Source organism: Phaethon aethereus (genome assembly GCF_964289735.1).
Source record: "Phaethon aethereus genome assembly, chromosome: 3".
Classification (NCBI taxonomy): Eukaryota; Metazoa; Chordata; class Aves; order Phaethontiformes; family Phaethontidae; genus Phaethon; species Phaethon aethereus.
In genome coordinates this window covers 88564763-88586546 of record NC_138576.1, presented here as the reverse complement: position 1 = coordinate 88586546, position 21784 = coordinate 88564763, and the positions used below count along the sequence as shown (strand labels likewise).

General features: G+C 36.5%; 1 protein-coding gene across 3 annotated transcripts in view; it reads left to right on the top strand.

The window, feature by feature from the left end:
* The window catches only part of CEP170 (centrosomal protein 170), a gene marked incomplete at its 5' end in the record, with an annotated part of 79213 nt that extends 57637 nt beyond the window's left edge, over positions 1 to 21576 (top strand). For 2 of the 3 annotated variants that reach the window (XM_081997946.1, XM_081997945.1), the window contains 7 exons: positions 2053 to 2287; positions 6894 to 7041; positions 8509 to 8676; positions 8978 to 9066; positions 15118 to 15211; positions 19160 to 19211; positions 20916 to 21576. In XM_081997946.1, coding sequence (XP_081854072.1) covers positions 2053 to 2287; positions 6894 to 7041; positions 8509 to 8676; positions 8978 to 9066; positions 15118 to 15211; positions 19160 to 19211; positions 20916 to 21202 — 1073 coding nt within the window. In that variant the 3' untranslated portion in view covers positions 21203 to 21576. Of the gene's footprint in view, positions 1 to 2052; positions 2288 to 6893; positions 7072 to 8508; positions 8677 to 8977; positions 9067 to 15117; positions 15212 to 19159; positions 19212 to 20915 lie in introns of all 3 variants that reach the window. The other variant, XM_081997947.1, reaches the window with a different exon arrangement.
* Between the last annotated feature and the right edge of the window lie 208 nt (positions 21577 to 21784).

Sequence of the window (21784 nt, the reverse complement as noted above, 5' to 3'; positions counted from 1 at the left end):
AATGTATAGCTAGGTTAATGGGAAACATGCTTGGATATTGCTTGTCATGAATCATACAACTTTGAGATTTTTACTGTTAAGCCTACAATAATTTTTCCCCCATATTAATGAGAAACCCATTGTTAATATATAAATAAACAACATTTTAAGGCCTTAAAATTTAATGGTCTTAAAAAAAGTAGGGGGGGGTCAGGTATTATGTAGACAATTGTTATTGATGTCATTTCAGTTAGTATCTCTGAAATGTTTAAGCTTTTACAAAATTAATTATTTTTGATTGAATGTCTAATTTAAGAATCTTTTCCTAAAAAGTGTGGGTGGAAAAGAGGACCTAAGACTAATCACTATATTTTATTTAAGCAAATGCTTCTAATCTGAATGTTTTAATACGAATTAACATGATAAAACACTATTTTGTACACAGAGGAATCCAAGCTTCTCCCAGACCCAGATCCTGATGTTGAAACTTACAGTGGTAGAGTACTAGAAATCAAATCTGTTTCTGATATTTCACTTCTCATTCAATTTTTAGTTTTTAAATATATGACCACATATGCTCATTGTACAGTGCTGAGTTGCTGGACTAGCTCACTTGAGAGATTTTAAGATACATTTTAAATGTATTTTGATGCATATAATTTGAACCAGGATGAAGAATTTAAACAAAAAGTGGTGCTAAAATGCGGGCCCAACTCATAAAGCTCTTCAGACTTCGGTCACACATTGCTTGCATGCTGTTGGTGGGGAAATGTGCTTTTTCTGCTTATGTTCTACTTCCCTAAGATCAAAACACGTTTGAAACCTCTAAAAAGAGAGCAGTACGTGACTGGAGAGACATTTTTGTTTTCTTCAATAAAGTTAGAATACTAAAAAAAACTTAGTAGAACTGGACATGATTTGAAGCCCACATTTAAACCTGAAAAAAATTACAGAAGCATATTTTTGTTTTCAGCAATTAAAAATGCATTATTTATATGAGGGAAGAGATGTAAGCATATACACCAATGTCATACTCTACATACTTTGCGAGCATTACACAGATCTTTTCTCAACTAAAAATTACTTTCATTATTTGTTACTTAAATTCATATTGTTTATACTTCATTTGTAATGTTTTTTTAAACTTTTTGTGAAGAAATCATTCTTACTTCTTATATTTTTACGCTTAAACAATATACATTACTTGAATCTATTATTTTTAAATTACTAAGAGGTGATCGTGCACTTTCAAAAATTTCTACAGTAATTATAGAGCCTCATGAGTGTCAGTGAGTTTGGAAGACTAAATCACCTGCAAGAATTTAGCAGGTTGTGCATGATGAGCATTCCTTTACACTTAGTGATAGCTCTTCCTACTGGGAATGTTTGAGGACAGCACATCTGAAATGCTTTTTCTGGACTTTAGGAATTCATAGGAGGACGAAAGCCTCCTACTTAGTTTCAGTTCTCTTATACTTCAGGCTCCATTCAGCAACATGCTGTATATGCTTTATGTGCTACATGTGAGAATATATGCTTTTTGCTCTGAGGCTGCTGTTTTTGTAGACGTGCTGCTCAATTTTATAACACAGTATTAACTTTAAAATATTTTTTCTGTACTAAATACATCATGCGTCATCTAGGATTTTTATGCTTTCCATATGTAAGCATGCATTCCAGGCTTGGTGCCAGCTCCATTCTTCCTTCATGTCTCTTTTTGGGAAAAAAATCTGCAGAAAAAGTGCAATCTGACTATATACTTAAATGTGAATGAATTGGGCCCTTGTTTTGTAATACAGTTTGCTTGAGCTCATATGCAATTACTGGCTTTTACATCTTCTTTCACTCATCATTATACAAAGAGCATCAGTTTTATGTTTTTATTAATCAATATTTATTATTTAACACAAATTTTGTAGCTTTCTTTTTAAGATGTAGTGAATAAACCTTTTGTGAGGTATCTGGGGATTGATAATGAATAGTTGTGTATTTTTGTGCTGTTACTGAAATAATACTGTTTTTTCTTATTAAAGATGCAATAATAATTCTTTTTTAATAATTAAACTAATTTAGTAAGTGCAAGATGGAGGCGCTTTCCTACAGATTATGCTTCCACCTCAGAAGATGAATTCGGATCAAACCGTAATTCCCCTAAACATACCCGTCTACGTACCTCTCCAGCCCTGAAAACCACACGACTGCAGAGCACTGGGACAGGAGGTCAAAGTAGCAATACATTCAAGCATAGAATAAAGGAACAAGAAGATTACATTCGTGACTGGACTGCTCACCGAGAAGAAATAGCAAGGTTGGTTTTAAAGGAGTGCCTCCAAAATAACAAAGAGCTAATGGATTTTCTGTATCACTCTACTTACTGTTTTCATTCACTAACTGAATGAGTAATTTGAAATTCTTCTTATGAGAGACTGGCAGACAGAACACTCATGTTACCAGCACATCTCTTTCTAATGGAAAATTATAGTAATTCTGACTTACAATAGCCAGATCCCAGAATATGAACTTCAGGTTGCATTAGTGAGACTTCTCAATTTTTGTTTTATCTAGACATTTTTTCATGTTAGATATTTTCTGATTTAAATCATATGTATTAATCAAAAAGTAATTTCTTTTGTTGTGAGTCCTTGAGATTAGTATAGCAATTGCTCCATTATTGCTAACAGCACTCTTCTTCAAGTGAACCAACAAAAAGGTCATCAGTTCTACATTCTGATAACCAATTATTCCCATATCATGTAATACCCAGGCAGTGAAAACTTCAAATAGCTTGCACTAAATAAATAAAACTATGTAAGTATCTAAATGTTATTTAAAACTTAGATGCCAGTGTTCAGGTTCTGAACCTTTTCACAGAACTTAATTGGGAAGCCTAAACAAGAAAAGTGTTTCCCTTTTAAAATTAATCTAAACTCTGTGGCCTTGCAGATGTGAAGCATTGTGTTTTGCTTAGTGTGATTAATTATTTTTTGTTTCTTCTTCTTGGCAATATTTTTCAACATTTGTTTTTCTAGTGTGGTCTGTGCAAAGGGAAGATACTTAAGGGAGTCTGATAGCATCTTGATAAATCATTAAATAAACATCTTCAAAGGCATCTTCCTAAAACATCTCTTTTCTTTCCAAAAATCTAAAGTTAGAGATGGATATAGGGAGGAATGTGTTACATGGGGGAAGAAATTGAGGGTAGCTGTAGCATATTACTTCCTCCTTATAAAAACTGCTGCTGAACATCTACTTCAGTGAAACCTCTTGGTATATTTTGCTCATCCAGGAGAGATTGACACTGGAAGTAATTGATGGTTCAGTCTAAACTTTTTTAATGGTTAGATTTGCAGGGTTTTTTCTTCCCTTGGGCTTCTTACCATTTTCTTCATTTAGATACTCTTTTTAAATTTGTTTTGATGGCTATGTACTTACCCTACCTTTTTCAGCTGCTTTATTTCCAGTGGAAGTGGCAAGAGGCTCAAATAGGTATTGCCAAATTTGTGATTGTGTATAGGAATTTCACACAAACTGCATTAAATGATCATATTTAAAGTTAAGAAAGCTAGCACTCAGCAGCTGAGATATGCCAGACTACTGTCATCTGTCATCACTGCTTCCAACACCCGTTTCCTTGGTTAACCTCTGCTGAGCGCCCTTGCTCTAGGTCACTAGTTGATCCTTTCTGTGCCTCCGTATCTCTTTGTACTGATTCACAATATTGTTCCTCCTGGCTTTAAGTTTAACTTCTATCCTTTATAAGATAATTGTTGTCTCTGCTGCCTTTGCCTTGCTAATCATAGTCTTGTCTCTGTCATTGTCTACCCTGTGGGGTTTTTTCCCCTCCCAGCCCTCAATCCAGCCTCTGTGATCAGAGTCCCTTCAACTCCATTCAGAGTTTTTAAAAAAGGAGAAGATAGTTGTATGATCTCATTAAATTGGTTGATTTCATTTTCTTGCTGAATAACTGGTTAGACTAGGCAGGTGTAAAGATAAGTATTTCATAAAATAAATGTGCAGCTGAAATTAGTGTAAAGACTGTATGACAAACATATCATTGCATCCATGTTACCATCATATTGGTCTTCCAAGGTTGACCCAGTTTGCACTTTTCATAGATGCTACAGTTTACAGATGTTAATAAAACTGAAAATTGGACAGAGATGTTTAAAAAAACTTAATGGAATAATTAAATTTGATCTAAAACCACTTTGGCCTGGAAGGAATACACACCCTCAGAATAACAGAAGCCTCACATATCTTTTATTTAAGGATTTTAAAGTATTACAGAATAAGCTGACTCAGTGTAGGAAGTGTGACGTCGTAGACTAAGCATAAAAATTACTTTGATAATCCAGCAGTTAAGGAATATTACAGGTATCTTAGAACTATTCCTGTTTCATTGTGTTTTTTCTAAAACTATGGGTATTCTTTCACTACAGGTAGATATGAACTAGAGTTCCAGGCTGTTGAAAAAGATGGTCGTGCTCTCCCCATCGCAAGCCTCGTGTTCTCACCTTTTCCCTTGCATTAGAGACTGTGTCCGTCCCTTATGTAACTGTGTAGCTGCGGGAGTCTGCTCACTGAGCTAATTTAATGACAGCATTTCCTGGAGCAGGTTGTGGGAGTTAGGGAATTTGAAGTTTATTTTAGTTTTGCTTACCTGAATTGACTTACTTTGTACAAGTGCTAGGTCTGATGCAGGAAGCAGTAGAGTAAAGTGTGTACCTAAATCTGAAGTCTCTAAATCTGAAGATTATACAAAACATACTCCTTATACTTAAACAATACTTTCTGTTTCTAAAAGTTAATGTAGAATGACTTGAAAACTTTATTTATGAAGAGTCAGGCCCAGCCCTCAGCTGGTTTCTAATTTCCTTTTTCATAACGTTTTTCTTTAGTGCGCTATCTATATTGTTTCTATACAGAAACATTATTGAGTAGCTAGCTTCCTATCACATTGAAACTAATTCCAGATTTTGTTCACTTGACTAGTGTTTGACTGTGCTGTTCGTCTAACAAGTTGCTTGCCACCCATGTTGGAGTTGTTTATTATGATATTTTTAGAATTCATTTGAATTCATTTTTATGTAGACATCTGACATCACAAAGTAATTTTGATTGCTTGGTAAGAACTCAGTTGAAGTGCCTGTGGTATGCTGAAGCATTGCTGATTTCTGTGGGGAGTTCAGTCTTAGTTGATTGATACTATTTTTGATGATGGTGTTTAATGACATGTGTCTTCTGGAGGTTTTACTGATAATTGAAATTTCCTGGGTTTTATCTTCTTCACAACTATTCATTAAATGTCAAAATGTGTCCCAAAGATTCAAACATGATTAGGAGCAACTTCTCTGTTTAAGAAAAAGTGGTGTGATTGTGTGAAACAAAGGAAGTAGGTGCTCTAGTATCTCTGATATCTAGAATATTAGCTCAAATCTTGGCGTTTTAATGGTATGTGTATATATAAGAACATGAAATACAAATTAAAATTGACCCAAAAGATGTAGCAATTAGGTTAAATTAATTAATGTAGTAATAGACACTTACCGTATTTTAATTTATAAAAATGAGCAATTGACTTGATTTCTGCATTAGTGTTTCAGCCTTTGATAGTTTGAATTGAGAAATACTGTCTTGAGTGGCATAGTTGCCATATATATTTCTACAGCTTTATCCCAATTATATGTGTATTAAAGCTGCACAAGGTTGCATTTTATTGCCAATTGCTGATGGTTAGCTGCAAAATCCAGTGTTGGAACTTGACTGGAAGTGTCTCTAATGATGCTTGCCTTTCTAGTTTAAATTCTGCTCACTCAGTCTTAAACTATTCTCTAGGTCAATGATGTCCATTCTTTTTCACTTGATGACAATGTCAAGCAGAAAGCAGCTCACTTTAGCAAGCACTGGCCAGCACGGTGTGCATCACTGTCGCATGACTGTGCAACTCCTGCTACTTCAGTGGCGCATGCTGCTGTTCATAGAGCCCTTGGGGGTGCAGAATTAGCCCTGTTGACTTCTATGCCTTCAATCTTCTCAGACAGAAGTATGAAAGGGGTTTACTTGGTGGGTGGCTCTGAATTCTAAGTCTTCTGAACTGCCTGACCCAAGCCGGAGATTCAGGGTGCCATAGTGAGTAGGGGACTTTTAGCTTTTGCTTTGGGTTTGTTCCCGGCCTCCTCTCCTCCCCCCCCTTCTTTTGGGGTCTCTTGGGGAGGAGTAACATAAGCAGAGCTAGGCAAGCTTCCTCCCTGTGCTGAGCAGAATAGAGAGCAGAGATATTTTGTGATGTGGTTCATCAGAAGAAAGGAAAAAGGAGTCTTCAGCTGAGAAGTCAGATGTATTTATGTAGTGCTATCATCCAGGTTTTTACAGGCATGTCCTGTTTTTCCATCTAGAAAGCTTGTCTTCATTAAATTTGAGGATTTAGGGTACCGGTCTGGAATTTCAGATACGTAAGCAGCTTGAGCTGAGCAAGCTGCAGGGCTGCTGGATAATCAGAAGTCCTGAAGGAGTTCTTTGCAAGTAGGTAAATTGAGATATAACTTAAATGTGTTCTGGACATTTCAGATTTACTGAATGTGCACAGGACACCTGTGTGTATTTTCAGCATATTTCCAGTGCATCCCGTGTGTGTGTTGCACATTTCTGCCTCAGAATCCTAGATAGAAAACAAGGATGCTCTGTCTTTTGAGATTGCCTTCTACCTTCTCCCTCTAGAAAGGCATGTTATTAAAAGCTTCAGTTAAAAATTTGCTTTTATGGTTCTACAAATAAACTTTCAGTTTATAAGGGCATACACATTTTCATAGCACAATTATCAGGAACTAGAAATTAGAAGCTCAAAGGCTGCAGGTTGGGCTCTACTGGTCCATAAGTATTTACAGGGGAGAATGTAACACTGTCTTTATTACTAGGATCAGTCAAGATCTGGCTCTCATCGCACGGGAAATCAACGATGTAGCAGGAGAGATAGATTCAGTGACTTCATCAGGCACTGCCCCCAGTACCACAGTAAGCACTGCTGCCACCACCCCTGGCTCTGCCATAGACACTAGAGAAGAGGTAGGAGATCTTCATGGAGAAATGCATAAGGTTCTTCCTTTTCTTTATTTCTTTTGCTTTTAGCATTTTGCATAGCCTTTTTTAGTTATTTCCACCCAACCCGTGTGCATGATCTCTGCATTGTTTTTTGATTTAAAGTTCCTCTATGTTTCAACAACCAACCCAGAAATTACTCTGTGAACACAGCTTGTGAAAAGGATGCATACTATCTGTCTGTCTCTTTTTTTCCACGAAACATAGGACAAGATAGTTATTTGCTTCTGGCTTGTCTGTAGCCTTAGATACTGTTGGATAGTATCTAAGTGCATTTAAAGATACTAGTGTGTATGCACAAATATATATAAATGTATACATTAATACTTTGCATAGCTATTAAAACCAAAAAAGTCCCTCTTTTTCACAGGTGACATTAAACTTTCGTCTTCTGAACACTGAAATACTTAGGTACCATCAGTTAACAATTAACTTTAGATTTTCTTTCTTAATAACATTGTCAAAAACTGCCTTGAAATGCTTGCCTTGTGCTTCTAATAATTCTTATTTTCTTTGGCTCTTTCCGGTGTGCTGTTCTATGAATATATTGACTAACCTGTTCTAGCAACCGTCACAGGTCTAATGCTGGTAAACGCATTAATCTGAATTTAAATCATCACTTTCTACCGTATTACAGTTCACCCTAATATGTTGTAAATGTTTACTGCATTTTTTTCTTCATAGTATTTCTTTTAAAATGTGTTTATTGATTTTTGTGTGCATAAAGTTTGGTTAATACATTAGCTTACTGTGTTTAGTATAATACTGTCTTTTTCTGTGGAAAAAAAGATATAAACAGTGATAAGAAATCTGTGTGTTGTGTAGTCAGAAAAATTGTAACTGCACTCACATAGATTTTGTTTTTAATTCTTGTCGACTTACAACTAAACTTCCAGGAAGTAAAGTGCTCATTTTCTCAGATCCAGTTAGATCACACTGATTTTTATATTGCTAAATAATTATTTTCTTCTTTAAAAAGTAATGTACAGTGTGTACATACTACTGCAGGTGGCAGTATCTCCTTTAAGTAGGTATAGGTGTTTCTTTAATGCTATAATCTGGAAAAAAACCTAAATTTGATAGTACTGTACTTAATTGCACAGATATATTCCATTAATTGAAGGACGAAATTATTTAATACCAGTTTACAGGTTACTATTATGTTACCTGCCCGTAAGCAAAATTTCTGTGGGGTAGTCTAATTTTGCCATGTATGCCTGCTATTTGAAAAAAAAGACCTTCATTTTTACAAGGTACTGTTACATAAGAGATGCATTGTTTTATACTATGCAAAACAACAGAGTGATTTTCATTTGATAGCTTCTTGTAAACTGTTCCAGAAGGAAGAAAATATTAATCTGATCTTGCATGTATCCAGTTGGTTTCATAAACCTACATTTTGTAAACCATAAGCATTTTTCTTTTACCCCCCAGTTGGTTGACCGAGTATTTGATGAAAGTCTCAATTTTAGAAAAATCCCTCCACTAGTGCATGCCAGACCACCAGAGGGGAATGGTCGGCCTAATGATGCTCGACCTCAGCTAGCAGATGCCCTCGATCCCCCAACAATTACCCGGAGAAGGACTTGGAGCAGAGATGAAGTGAGTATGCAACAGGATTCTCTCTAGTAATGTGTCTATTTTAAGCTTTTACAGTTGTCTCCCCACTTAATATTTTAGACACTATCTTTTCTTTCCTGCCTGTAGCAGGTGGCATTAATACTGGAAAAAGTGTTTGTGGATTTAATTTGCAAAATGTTCAAATATGATTGTATGTGATAATAATTAGAACACAAGTATGATTTTTTTAAAAGTTAAAAAAAGATTTTTAAACATATGGATTTTTTTGTATTTAATTAACATTAAACTAATAATATCCTTTTTTATTAAAACTTTATTTCAGGTTATGGGGGACAGTTTGCTGTTGTCCTCAGTCTTCCAATTTTCTCGCAAGATAAGACAATCCATAGACAAAACAGCTGGCAAAATCAGGTGGGTTTTTAAAAAATACTGTTACTACTGAAAATGTTCTGCTCTCATCAACATTCCTACTAGTAGAAGAGATATGTATAGTACAGATAGAGGAAACGTATTTAGTAGTAACTTGTGTTTTAAAAAAGCAATATCACCTATGGCCTTTTTAGCATTCAGAAAGATTTGTGATGATGCTTGTGTGTATTTCACATTATATGAAGATAAATATCAGCAAAGCTTATATGGACAGAACAATATCAACCTACTTCCAGCAGAGGAGCTGTTCTAACACATGCAAATGCTGTGCAAAATCTACATGACCTCTCTGCAAGTCTTGTAAAACTCCCTTCCTTAAAAGATAAGGTTAAAATGTTGCTGAAATGTAAAACCAGGCCCTGTACATTTGCCAAGTTGTTGTAGGGATCACCCATTTTTGGCAGAAAAACAAATGGTACAGAGGAGAGATGTTTCAGTAAATCCGTCTGAAAAAGAACTTGCTCTGGGGACAATGTGGTTACTCTTGAGTTCTAAATCTAAAATAATGGCTGTACCCATCTGTTATTTTTAATTGAAAACTCCTGCTTAGATAGTTAGATTCCTGCATAAAATGTAGCTAACGGGAAGTACAGACATGTCAAAAATGGTAACATATGGCTTTACCAACAGCTCCATTTAACTTGAATGAGTGAGTGTACAGTCATTTGGTGAACACTTTGGTTGACAAGAATAAATGAAAATTCTAAATACAAAGTTCAGAATCATATAATTCACATGTCCTTCTTCATGTCTTTGTGCAGTTAATTTTAAAGTAGAGTACATTAAAAATGACAAAGTCATTTTTTTGAATGTGATAAAATACTGTAATTGATCAGTTTGTCTAGGAAGTGTCAGATATTGAAATCTTAGATGGGTGACAGCTAAATCACCAAGTCACAAATTTATTTCAGCGTAGGGTGATGTAACTAGTAAAAGCAGCAAAATAATAACACATCTGAAGGTTGTATTCTTGTGGGAGTACCAAAAAAGACTTGACCATAGAAATCAAGAAGAAAAAAATTATCTATATAAATCACTAAAAGCTGTAGGTTATCTGCCATTTCTAGTCCTCCTATTTCTAGTAGGAAGAATATCACTAAGTGAAGACTCAAATCTTTAAAAGCCTGCAGCCCGTTCTTATTATTTCTGTTTTAAGGTTTCCTGTATGTTGTTTTACTCGTTGTTACAGGTAACGTTTGTGAGTACCTTGTTTCCACTGTCTTGGAACATGTTCCTGGACTGACATTCATCTCATTTCTCTTTTTCGAACTCACCATTTTGGGGCTACAGGATTATAATGTTGGAAATATGCCATTTGCTGCCTTTCCCTCCTTGGTTTCCCCAGATACATTCTTTTATGTATCGTGCTATTTATTTGAATATCCTTAAACAAAATACATAAATGTCTTTTACTATGTAAATTTTGGATACAAATGAGTTTGTGAAACGCGGGCATACAATCCGGTTACTCTCAAAAGCTCTGCCAAATTAACAGAGTTCAACTTCATTATGTAGAATTTATTACAAATTATGCAAAAGTTCACAACTTGTTTAAGCAACTTCTGAGTTTATGCTATCATTTACTTTAATAGCTGATCTCAAAAAACCCAAGCAAACACATACATGCAAAGAGCTACCTAGGCATGACCATTCTTTGAAAGCCATTTTAAAAGGCGTTGGAAATTTGGAAATAGAAGCAAAATATTACATTAAGTTTTGTTTTGTGCATAATTCTCTGGGAAAATACACTGACATCCATAAGGAACTCTGCTTACCGATATATTTTTTTTTTTTTCCTTTTAAAGCTGCATCATTGGAACAAGAATCTTGCTTATTGACTGACTTACTTGTGGTAGGCGTCTAGGATTACATGTATCTTAAATTCCTCAGAAGCAGTAGATAGTCGATACTCTTTTTCATTGTGCTGATTTTTCTTGATGGTTGGCAGTTTCTCATCTGTAAATATGTTGCTAGCACAGCTGTAGTTTACTTAACATAAAGAACTGAGTTCAGTACAGTGAGTTAAATTTATGTGTGCAAATTCATTCTGAGAAAAGTGGGTAACTATAAAATAGCCATACACTTTCCTGATAATTTTCTGACCTTAAATGGTAAGTCGGCTACATTGTAATGAATGTAATAATTATGTGATCATGTATGATATTATAAATATAAGCATACCTATAAACCATGTATATACTTTTAGAGAGAATGACATTGCATATTTCTATAAAAATACAGTGGAGAATCTTTTAATTAATAAGCAATTACATAAGATATTCCCCAGAGCTGTGATCAAAACTTCCTTTTCCTGCTACTCAGAATGGATTTGAATAATAGGATGGTATTCATAATGTCATTAGTATTTTGATTCAAAAAAACAACAGTAGTTTTAGAATTGTTTGTAGAGATCATATAAGGTAGATAGGACCTATTAACAATTTTACCATAGTTTTGGTTTGATATACATGAGTTCAGCCAACTGGTGTGCTTCTATTCCTTTTACTGGAGTTAAGCCAGTTAAAATTTCTGCCCAGAACAGGTACAATGAGAATTAACCAGGATTTGTCAAGCTAGCAGTTGTGTATTTTTGCAAAGTACTTGAACCTGAAAGGGGAGGATAAATTCACAGAGGCAGCAATAAGAGTAAGCTAGTAAGCCTGACTGTGTTTTAAAAGTCCTCTCTCAAATTTTCTTGTTCAACAATGTAAACCTCTCTCCCAAGAACATTGACCATAAAGGGCAAATACAGTCCTTACAAATTGCATCGTACATACTAAAAAACTTCATCCTTCCTATCTGTATCCAAATGGCCAAAGACGTGCTTCCTGTGCATGTGAACACTCTTCTTTCCATTATATTTTAATTGCAATAGCTAGCTTTACAAAAGGACCAGTTTCACATTGGCTAAAGTATTAAGAACATAAATATTTTCAGTCATTCTTGACAAGCAGATTTATCAGAAATTAAGGTAGTGAAAATAAATTATTATGAGGATAAAAGGAAATATATATCCCTTTGCTTGACCAGTTTCTTCCCCACTTCATTAGAGCTGCCCCTTCTGTTTTCTAATTTATAGGTAATGTTCTGAGTTCCACCGAGTTCTCTCATCGTTCCTACCTTATATTAAGAAAAAGGATTGAGAGAAGCTTTTGACGCTGTATTCCTTGGGTAGCTTTTCCCAGTGCTGGCCAAACTGTTTTGGTTTTTTCCCCCAAGTCTTAGCATGGTGTTCAGATCAAACCAGATTCAGGTGCCTGATTCTTCCCTTTCACCAAATCCTCTCTACATTTGTAATTTTCTTCAGGATAAGGTTATAGCTTGGGTATTGCTAAGTTACATTTTTGTAATTTATTTTTACTCATTTTACTTTGTATAATCAGTTATGTTCTTATCTGCTGGTGTACACAAAACTACATTATATTTTAAAATTCTGCAGCATTCATGCCATGTATCTTATAACCCATTCTTTGCTAACAACTTCTCAGGAAGCAGATATGCAGTTTGCTTGCTTTTCTTTCTTTTATATGTTATGAAGAGTTTGCAGGAATTTTCAGAGATTATGGAGGGAAGAGGTAAGTAGGGTTTGCAGTGAGAAGACCTATGTGGTTTTATCAGTGCTCTACAATGTGAATGCAGTGTTACTGGCTTGTTCGTAGCAGGAAAGTACCTCTTCAGTCAAGTACTACTTGTCAGTCTCTGCAGTTTGCTGTGCATCCCGCAAAGTGCAATGAAAGAAGAACGGGGACTGAGCACAACCAAATAGGAAAGTTCAGGCAGATTCGCCCCAGAAAGTAGGACTGGGAAAGGCAAGAGCAGAAGGTGGCAGCATTTATAAATACGTTCTTTTAATATAAAGAGTATGGTTAGAATGAGTAAGAGCAAAGGAGACAGAGATGAAGACCCCCTTAAAGTGTGCTAAATGAAGAATTGAAAAAAATATTGTAAAAAGGAAATAGGCTTCCTAAAATTATAGCAAAACCAAGTTGGCCTGTCCGGTTTATAGTGGAAATTATATCATTTTTTAAATTACTGTTTTCGTTTTTTCCTCTTTTTTAATAAAATGACCTCTGAAATGGAAAGCTTGCAGATTGTGAGAGAGAAGTAAGATCACTGTCTCTAAGAGAGTTAGACTGAAAACACTGCATACACAACCAAAGGCATTAATCACATACATAAAGATAGAAGTATTTTAATATAACATGAGCAAGAAGGTAAATGGATAAAACAAGCAGTGTCACAATAACTTCTGTATTTTTCCTACTAGTGCTGTTTACTGCTAAGTAAAGCCGTATTTTCTATGTTTCTGGCTGAGTTCCAGAGTATTATAAATGCTATTAAAGTATGGAAAGTATAGCTATGTAAGATTTTCTGTATTCCGAATCAAAATATTGCAAGGAGTCGCTTGCTTTTAGTGTAAGATCCTGTGAAGGATTTCATTGGCTCTGCTTTTTTTTTATTTAAACTCAGGAGTGTCAGGCAAGTAACTGGACAAACCTGGTATGCAGGTTTGCAGTTGTATGGCTTTGCAGCTTTTGCACTCCCTTCCAGAACATAAAAGCAATGTTGTCAAATCTCTGATGATCAGCTCTGTTACAAGGTGATGGCACTACTTGAGGCCATAAAGTGCTTCATGTTTTTCTTCACTGTAGTTTTGATTACTTTTAATTTAGTTTTTCTTTCTCTAAGAATAAGTATGTATTAATGTATACTCTTTGTATGCTTTGTACATTAATACACTAAAGTCACTTGCAGAAGTGGTCATTTGCCTCGATCCCATGACATTGTGTCATGAGAGTAGTGTTTCCTCTCAGTGAAATATCTGACAAAAACATGTTTTGAAGCAGCAGCGAGTGAAGACCTCAAAGACAGAAGAAGACTTAAAGCAGCTTCTGGATGGGCTGTCTGCAGACATCTGTGTACTTGTAACACAGGGTACATGTTTTGAAAAGCTAGACTTTCTTGTTAGGGTAACAATAGTGGAATTTTCCATAGGGTATAAATAACTGAAGAAAGATTACAGAAATGTAGTACTAAGTCTCCCAGCTTTCTTTCAAATTCCTAGTCTTTATGAAATGCAAGGTATCATGAATGTCTACCTTGAAAATTATTTCCTCGGAGACCTACCTACACTAATAACTTCTTTAAAATGTAGTAATTCTTGGTCATGATTTTAAATTGGTTGGTTGGTTTGCTTAGCAGCTTTACTGCAGCTACTTTTGTACTTTTAACTCTGAAATACCAATCAGAGAAGTGGATTTGGACTCCTCTATGTCATCATGGTGTCACTTAAAAAGAAAAAAAGAATACCCAGAACTTAAATATCTACACACTCCTTTCTTTTTTTCTTTTCAGTTGTGCAAATGTAGACAGTTTAAGTTAATGTTTGCGATACAACAATGAAAACAAAAATTCATTATCACAGCAGGGATGCAAAACATAAAAATTGGTGAATTTCACAGTATGCTTTGGGGTTTTACAAACAACAGAAGTGACTTCTTTAAGCATATAATACAAGTGATACTTATATTACTAAATCATGTGTATAGAATTTTTGTGTTGAGACTTTTCAGTGAAAACTTCTATGAAATGCATTTTTCATTAAATTAATATAAAATAAAAATGTGAAAGAGTTCCATTTTATTTACGATTGTTAATCTTTCTCTTCTGTTTTGCAATTGTAAAATGCAGTATTATTAGAGAATTCTCTGACTACTATAAAATAGTTGGATTAAAAAAAAAGTCTCAGCGCCAGAGGAAAGAATCATCTGTGTCTTTCCAACACTATAACCAAGCATTTAGCTACAGAACTGCCATTTTAATGTCGATAATGGTGATATTGCTGCAACTCCATATGTTTCCCTAAATGTTTAAACTGTATGGTTGGATTCTGTCAGTTCACAATATTTCAGATTTTAGTTTTCTTCAGTGCTCCCTATGCTGCTTTCTTGTACCATGTATCTGATCTTTCCATTTTAGTTTGTTTACTTTTATCTATTTTAAACATACTGTTCTTGAATTTCTTTCTTCTAGAATATTATTTAAGGACAAAGAAAGAAATTGGGAAGAAATTGAAAACAAGTTGCGAGCTGAAAGTGAAGTTCCTATTGTGAAAACATCAAGCATGGTACGAATAGCCTTCTTCTCTGGGGCTGAATGAGCCTCTTAATCTAATTCATAAATAATCAGTAGAGGAATGTTTTATTTTCAATTATATGAAGGCAAAAAAAAAATCTTTAAAAGGTTTTATTTAGACACTCAATATATTTGCTGGGTGAAAAACTGGCTGGATGGCCGGGCCCAAAGAGTTGTGGTTAGTGGAGTTAAAGATGGTTGACAGCCAGTCACAAGCGGTGTTCCCCAGGGCTCACTACTGGGGCCTGTTCTGTTTAATGCCTTTTTCAGTGATATGGATGAGGGCATCAAGTGCACCCTCATATGGCAGATGATACTAAGTTGGGTGGGAGTGATCTGCTAGAGGGCAGAAAGGTTCTACAGAGGGATCTGGACAGGCTGGATCGATGGGCCAAGGCCAGTTGTAGGAGATTCAACAAGGCCAAGTGCTGGGTCCTGCACTTCGGCCACAACAACCCCATGCAACGCTACAGGCTTGGGGAACAGTGGCTGGAGAGCTGCCCGGCAGAAAAGGACCTGCGGGTGTTGGTCAACAGCTGGCTTAACATGAGCCGGCAGTGTGCCCAGGTGGCCAAGAACACCAACAGAATCCTGGCCTGTATCAGAAATAGTGTGGCCAGCAGGAGCAGGGAAGTGATCATCCCCCCCTACTGGGCTCTGCTGAGGCTGCACCTTGAATAAATCCTGTGTCAGTTTTGGGCCCCTCACTACAAGAAGGATGTTGAGGTGCTGGAGCGTGTCCAGAGAAGGGCAACGAAGCTGGTGAGGGGGCTGGAGCACAAGTCTTATGAGGAGCGGCTGAGGGAACTGGGGTGGTTTAGTCTAGAGAAGAGGAGGCTGAGGGGAGACCTTATCGCTCTCTACAACTGCCTGAAAGGAGATTGTAGCGAGGTGGGCTGTAGCAAGGTGGGAAACGGCCTCAAGTTGTGCCAAAGGAGGTTTAGATTGGATATCGGGAACAAAATTTTCACTGACAGGGTTGTCAAGCATTGGAACAGGCTTCCCAGGGAAGTGTTTGAGTCACCATCCCTGGATGTATTTAAAAGATGTGCAGATGTGGTGCTTGGGGACATGGTTTAGTGGTGGACTTGGCAGTGTGAGGTTAACAGTTGGACTGGATCATCTTAATAGGTCTTTTCCAACCTAAGCAATTCTATGATTATAAGAATAAACCTCATCTTAATAATTACGAAGACTTACTATCTTATAAGAAACAGTCGTAAGAAACTGTTCAGGGGAAATTCTCAAATGAAGAATGCAATAAAAGGGGTTCAGACTATATTTAGACCATCCATATTTTTTTTTTTTAACAAAAGGTAACAACCATTAGTTTGAATGTTGGATTGCTTTCGAATGAACTTATTTTGCAATCTAAAGATACTTTACCTACTGATTATTAATACTTAATAGTATTAAATATTATATATTACTATTAATACTGCTTATTAATATTTAGAGAAATAGTTGTATTTTGCTATTTGTGAATGAAAATTATCTGTTGCAATAAAAGCACTCTTCAGTGAAAAATAATCATGGTGATATTGTGTGGAAGTGATAACCACAGGGTACCAACTACAACTCTTGTTGATTCATGTAATCTTCTACCCCTGCCCCATTAGGGCCATTTTGTGACCACACTGGGTGACTGTGAGGGAACTGAGCACACATGTTGTTTCCCAGTATGCTTCTCCCCTGTTTTTAACCACAGAGCGCAGGGTTTGAAAAACATCTCTGCATGTGAGAGCAGGTGGAGAGTCTAGCTACTTTATTCTGTCTGGAGTATCGTGCTGTTAAAATGTGAACTTACATAAGCAGTTTTCTTTTCTGAGGGAAAGGTGGGAGAGGAAGCTCCTTCTCACATACTTGGTATTGGACTGCTCAGAAGCAAAATGTGAACACGTTTCCTCTGGCATTGAACTGGCTAGCACATCTCGTAGTTTTATCATGAGTTATTAAATTCATCCAGATCAATTTTTTCCTAGAAGTATTAAAAAGTTGGCCTGTAATTTCTGCAGAATGGTGTATTTTTCAAGAGCAATCATTAGTAACTCAGTGTATCTAATAAATTATAATACTGACAGTTTTGGGGTTTTTTTAAAGTTTAACTAAGCAAGTTACCTATGGAAGTTTCTAATTTTAGAAATAATATAATGAGTTTCTCTTATCCTATCCACTTCCAGAATGAGATCAGAGTTCAGTGTTTTGTATTCCAAATGCCATGAATATGGGGTTTTAAGGCATTCATTAAAAAAGAAAAAGATTAGTTGTATATTTATTCCTAAGTTCAGCATTTTACAAATTTTTTCCCATGCATTAAAGTGTCTTGCATTGCTTGAAACTGTATGGTTGTGGGTTTTTTGTCTATGCACTGATTTTCAAGTTTCTGTGCAGTTTTCAGAGCAATATACTGTTCAAATGCAGTGCTTATTTTTACCACAGAGTGTTATTAAAAGTTAACAGAGGACAACTGTAACTGATGTTTGTTTTGTCCTTGGGATATTTATGTCCAGCTCTCATGTGGAATCTGCTTAAAGACAATGACTTTGTAAAATCCAAGGTAATAAATCTCTTTGCCACCCACAAAAATCACGTTTCTTAGTACAGAATGGATTTCTGAAATAGGTTAAATAGGTTTCTGAAATCAGTGCCTTTGAAAATTCTCAGCTTTTGAAGACCACTGATAGCTCTCCTCAGCAGCTTGTTTAGCAGTGTTCTTCAGTGTAGGATCTTTCAATTGTAGGATTTACATATTTATAATTTAAGATGTGGTACGTTTAATGGTGGTTGTGTTTCTGAGTGTGTTGCTGTGGCTACATCTGTGTTGGCAAGCAGTGCAGCACAGAGGAGAAAAATCTGTAAGGCAAACGATTGCTGAGGGCCCAACATGGGTGTGCTCTACAGGATCTTGTGGGCACAGGGCCCAGTGGTTGCAGACAAAATCCCAATGCAGTTCATCCTACTACTCTGACTGACATCTGAACAAGGTTATAAATCACCCTGTTCCACTAATACTGTGTTTATACTGTAACTTTCCTGTTGTTTGCTGTTTGCTGTTACTTCGCCCCACTTCTACAGAACCATGGTGTCTATAAGCCTGTGCTTGAGAAGTAGCAGCGCTGGCAGATGCGCAAGGGACAGAGTGAGGTTTTGCTGACCCTCACAGTCAGGCAATGTGGAGGAGCTCTTGATTTCTGAATGGGCCACGGCCGTCCAGCCTCAAGCACTGCCGCTCAGGACCCATGGTGGACAAGGCTGGGCCACCACCAGCAAGGGTGTTCTTGCTACCAGCAGGGACAACCCAATAGCATATTGCAAAGGCTGGGGACGGGGATTGTTTACTCCTTGTGGTTTAGCCCCAGTTGGCAGCTAAGCACCACACAGCTGCTTGCTCAACCCCCGTCAGGTGGGATGGGGGAGAGAATCAGGGGAAAAAACCTTGCAGGTTGGGATAAAAACAGGACAGCAAAGGAAAAGGAAATAATAATAATATCACTGATAAAGTAATATACGAAAAACAAGCGATGCACAATGCAACAATTTCTCACCACCCGGTGACTGATAGCCCGTCCCCGAGCAGCGATTCCTGCGCCCCGGCCAGCCCCAGCTCCTACACTGAGCAGGGCGTTCTGTGGCCGGGAATGTCCCTTTGGCCAGGCTGGGGCAGCTGGGGCCGCGTCCCCTCCCAGCGCCTCCTGCACCTCCCCGCTGGCAGAGCCCAGGCAGCTGGAAAGTCCCTGACAGAGTATAAGCACTGCAGCTACTTAGCAACAGCTGCCAACACCAGTGTGTTATCAGCATTGTTCTCCTACTAAACCCAAGCCACAGCACTATGCCAGCTATTAGGAAGAAAATTAACTCTATCCCAGGTGAAACCAGGATGCTACTGATGGGTAGTTTGAGCCTCTTTTTCTTTAACAAAACTCATTTGTTTCTTTCCTAGGAAATATCATCAATCTTACAGGAACTGAAACGAGTTGAGAAACAGCTGCAAGGTACAAATCTTTTTTTCACTTTTCTCTTTCATTGTTGCTTGCTTTAATTTTTTTATATATATACACACACATATATATTTATGTCATGACACAAAGTTATCACATTTTATTAAAACATATTCACAGTCTCAGTCACATACATTTATATCATATAATTGCTGACATGTTTGGTAAAGAAACATCACTGAATTACAGTGATGAATTCATGAACAACAGGAGAGTGATGATGTTTTTTTATATGGGTGAGAAAAGGCTCAACTAAAAATTAAATAGTCCAGAGAATCCCAAAGACATTATTTGTGAAACATTCTTAATAGAAATATTTTTGTGGGTAAATATTGAAGCGTAGGTGATAGAGAATACTGAGATTAGCTTTATGAAACAGTGTTTGCACATCAGCAATACCCTCATGCGTAGCACAATTCAGTATAAAGAATGCACTTGGGGCCATAATCTATAGGAAATTTCAAAAAACCCAAACTTTATGAGATACAATAAAATAAAAATTTAGGATTAGCTCTTGACATCTTCCTTTCACACTGCTGAATCCACTCTTTGTAATTGTGGAGCCTAGAGACTACAAAACAGAAAAGCTACTTTGCTTTTCATGTGCAAAGACTTATCTGTGTATAAAATGGAAAGTAGTATGTTGTACTTACAGTCTTCTATTTAGACATGTATTCCATTATCAAAATCAACTTAAAAACTTGAGTATATTTTAAAAAGAAGTTGCGGTCTTGTTTGTGTATTGTTTATACTTAGTTTCTTGTTTACTTTGGAGTGGCCAAGTGGATTAGTGGTCCATGCTTATATATAATCATTATTATATTTGTTGTAAATTTCCTGTGTTTGTTATTTTTAGTATCCAGATTTAATCCTACAATAAAACATTTTTTAAAAAGGAATATTTCAGGAGAAACCATTAGCCATCTTTATAGACAAGTTAGTATTTTCTTAATGCTTAGCTATAATTTAAAGATGTTAATTTATTACAAATTATGTTGTGTTTAGAGAACATCACAAAGAAATAAGGCCCAGAGAACGAGGCCAAATCATTTCCTTGTGTACACGGTGGTGTTCGAATAGATGTTTGTACAGTTTTGGAAATAAGAAAAAAAGAGCATTTGTTAAATGTGACAATGTGTTCATAGTACAGTAAAATGAAATTGTACTAAGTGCTTCAGTTTGTCCTTGCTATGTAGAGGGAGAGGGACAATAAGTCCATCGTTACGCATTAAAAAGGATAAATGATTGCTCTTTTATACAAATTTCATTCAATCATGGAATTAGCTGCTGTGGATACTTGAGAGGGTGGGGTTGAATGAAGCATAATATAATGGTAATTATGAGAAGTTAGAGAAAAAGCCCCTTAAACATGACTAAACATCCCGTCTTTCAGTGCCTGTAAGCCAATCGTAGACGATTTGTCATCTGCCTTTCCTGTCCATGGATCAGGCACTGTTTAGTTTCTGCAGTTTTATTTAATCTAGTTTTAATATATGTCAAGGCTTTTAAATATATGTATCAGCTACATATATGTTGGATACACCACTCCTTTGTTGTGGGCAACATACATAAAAGCTGATGTCTGCCATCATAAAAATAAAAGTGCTAGAACAGGATTTTTGTATTTTTTATGGTAACAGAAAACCATGTTTTTTATGGTGTCTTCCCTATCCCTTTCATCTTTTCTTGGTTGCTTAGCAATTAATGCTATGATCGACCCTGATGGTACCCTGGATGCTCTGAGCAACTTGGGATTCGCCAGCCCCATCTTACCAGCACAGCCGAAGCTGAAGTCCAGTCCTGTTTCCCAGAGCAGCCGCCCTCAAGTGCAGCCAAACTGCCAGCCTGAATCTCGGGCTCTTCGACCTGCCGCCATCCCTGTTGCAGCTGAATTTGAGAACGCTGAATCAGAGTTGGATTTCAGCACACATTTCAATAGGTTTAACCCAGATGAGGAAGAGGAAGGTGCCACCCTGCATGAGTGACATCTCAATGTTGATACATAAACCTTTCATGTGGAATGTTTAGGAATAAAGGAAAAATTATAATATTGGTTTTATAATTTAAAAAAAAAAAAAAAAGGTTGGTCAAACAGCAGTTGTTTTATTAAACCAGTTTTCTTTGACTGTGATTGTCACACAAATCCTTTTCAAATCATAAAGATATGCATAGATACCAGTGTAGGAAAGCAGATTGTGGCAGGTTTGCCCTTTGTGGTTGTGTGCTTTGCAAAAGAATTACTGTATCAGCAGTTTTCCCTTAATAGATTTATTTCTTTTTAAAAGCCATGCAAGCAGTCTAACATTTAATGTTACTGAAACCCCAGATCTCTTTGCCAAGCTGCTTTAATGAATGGACTTCCTCCACTAAAGCTTGTACAGAACTGTTGAACAGTTACACTTGATTCTGAATTAGATGATTTATATAGGAAACATTGTCTTTGACTATAATGACACATTACTGCAAAAGGTAAGACAGATTTCAGAAAGCATTCATTCTTGTGTACTGAAAATCTCAGAGTTCTGTGATTTATATAACCTTGTCGCTGCGTAAATTGTCTTGGGGTT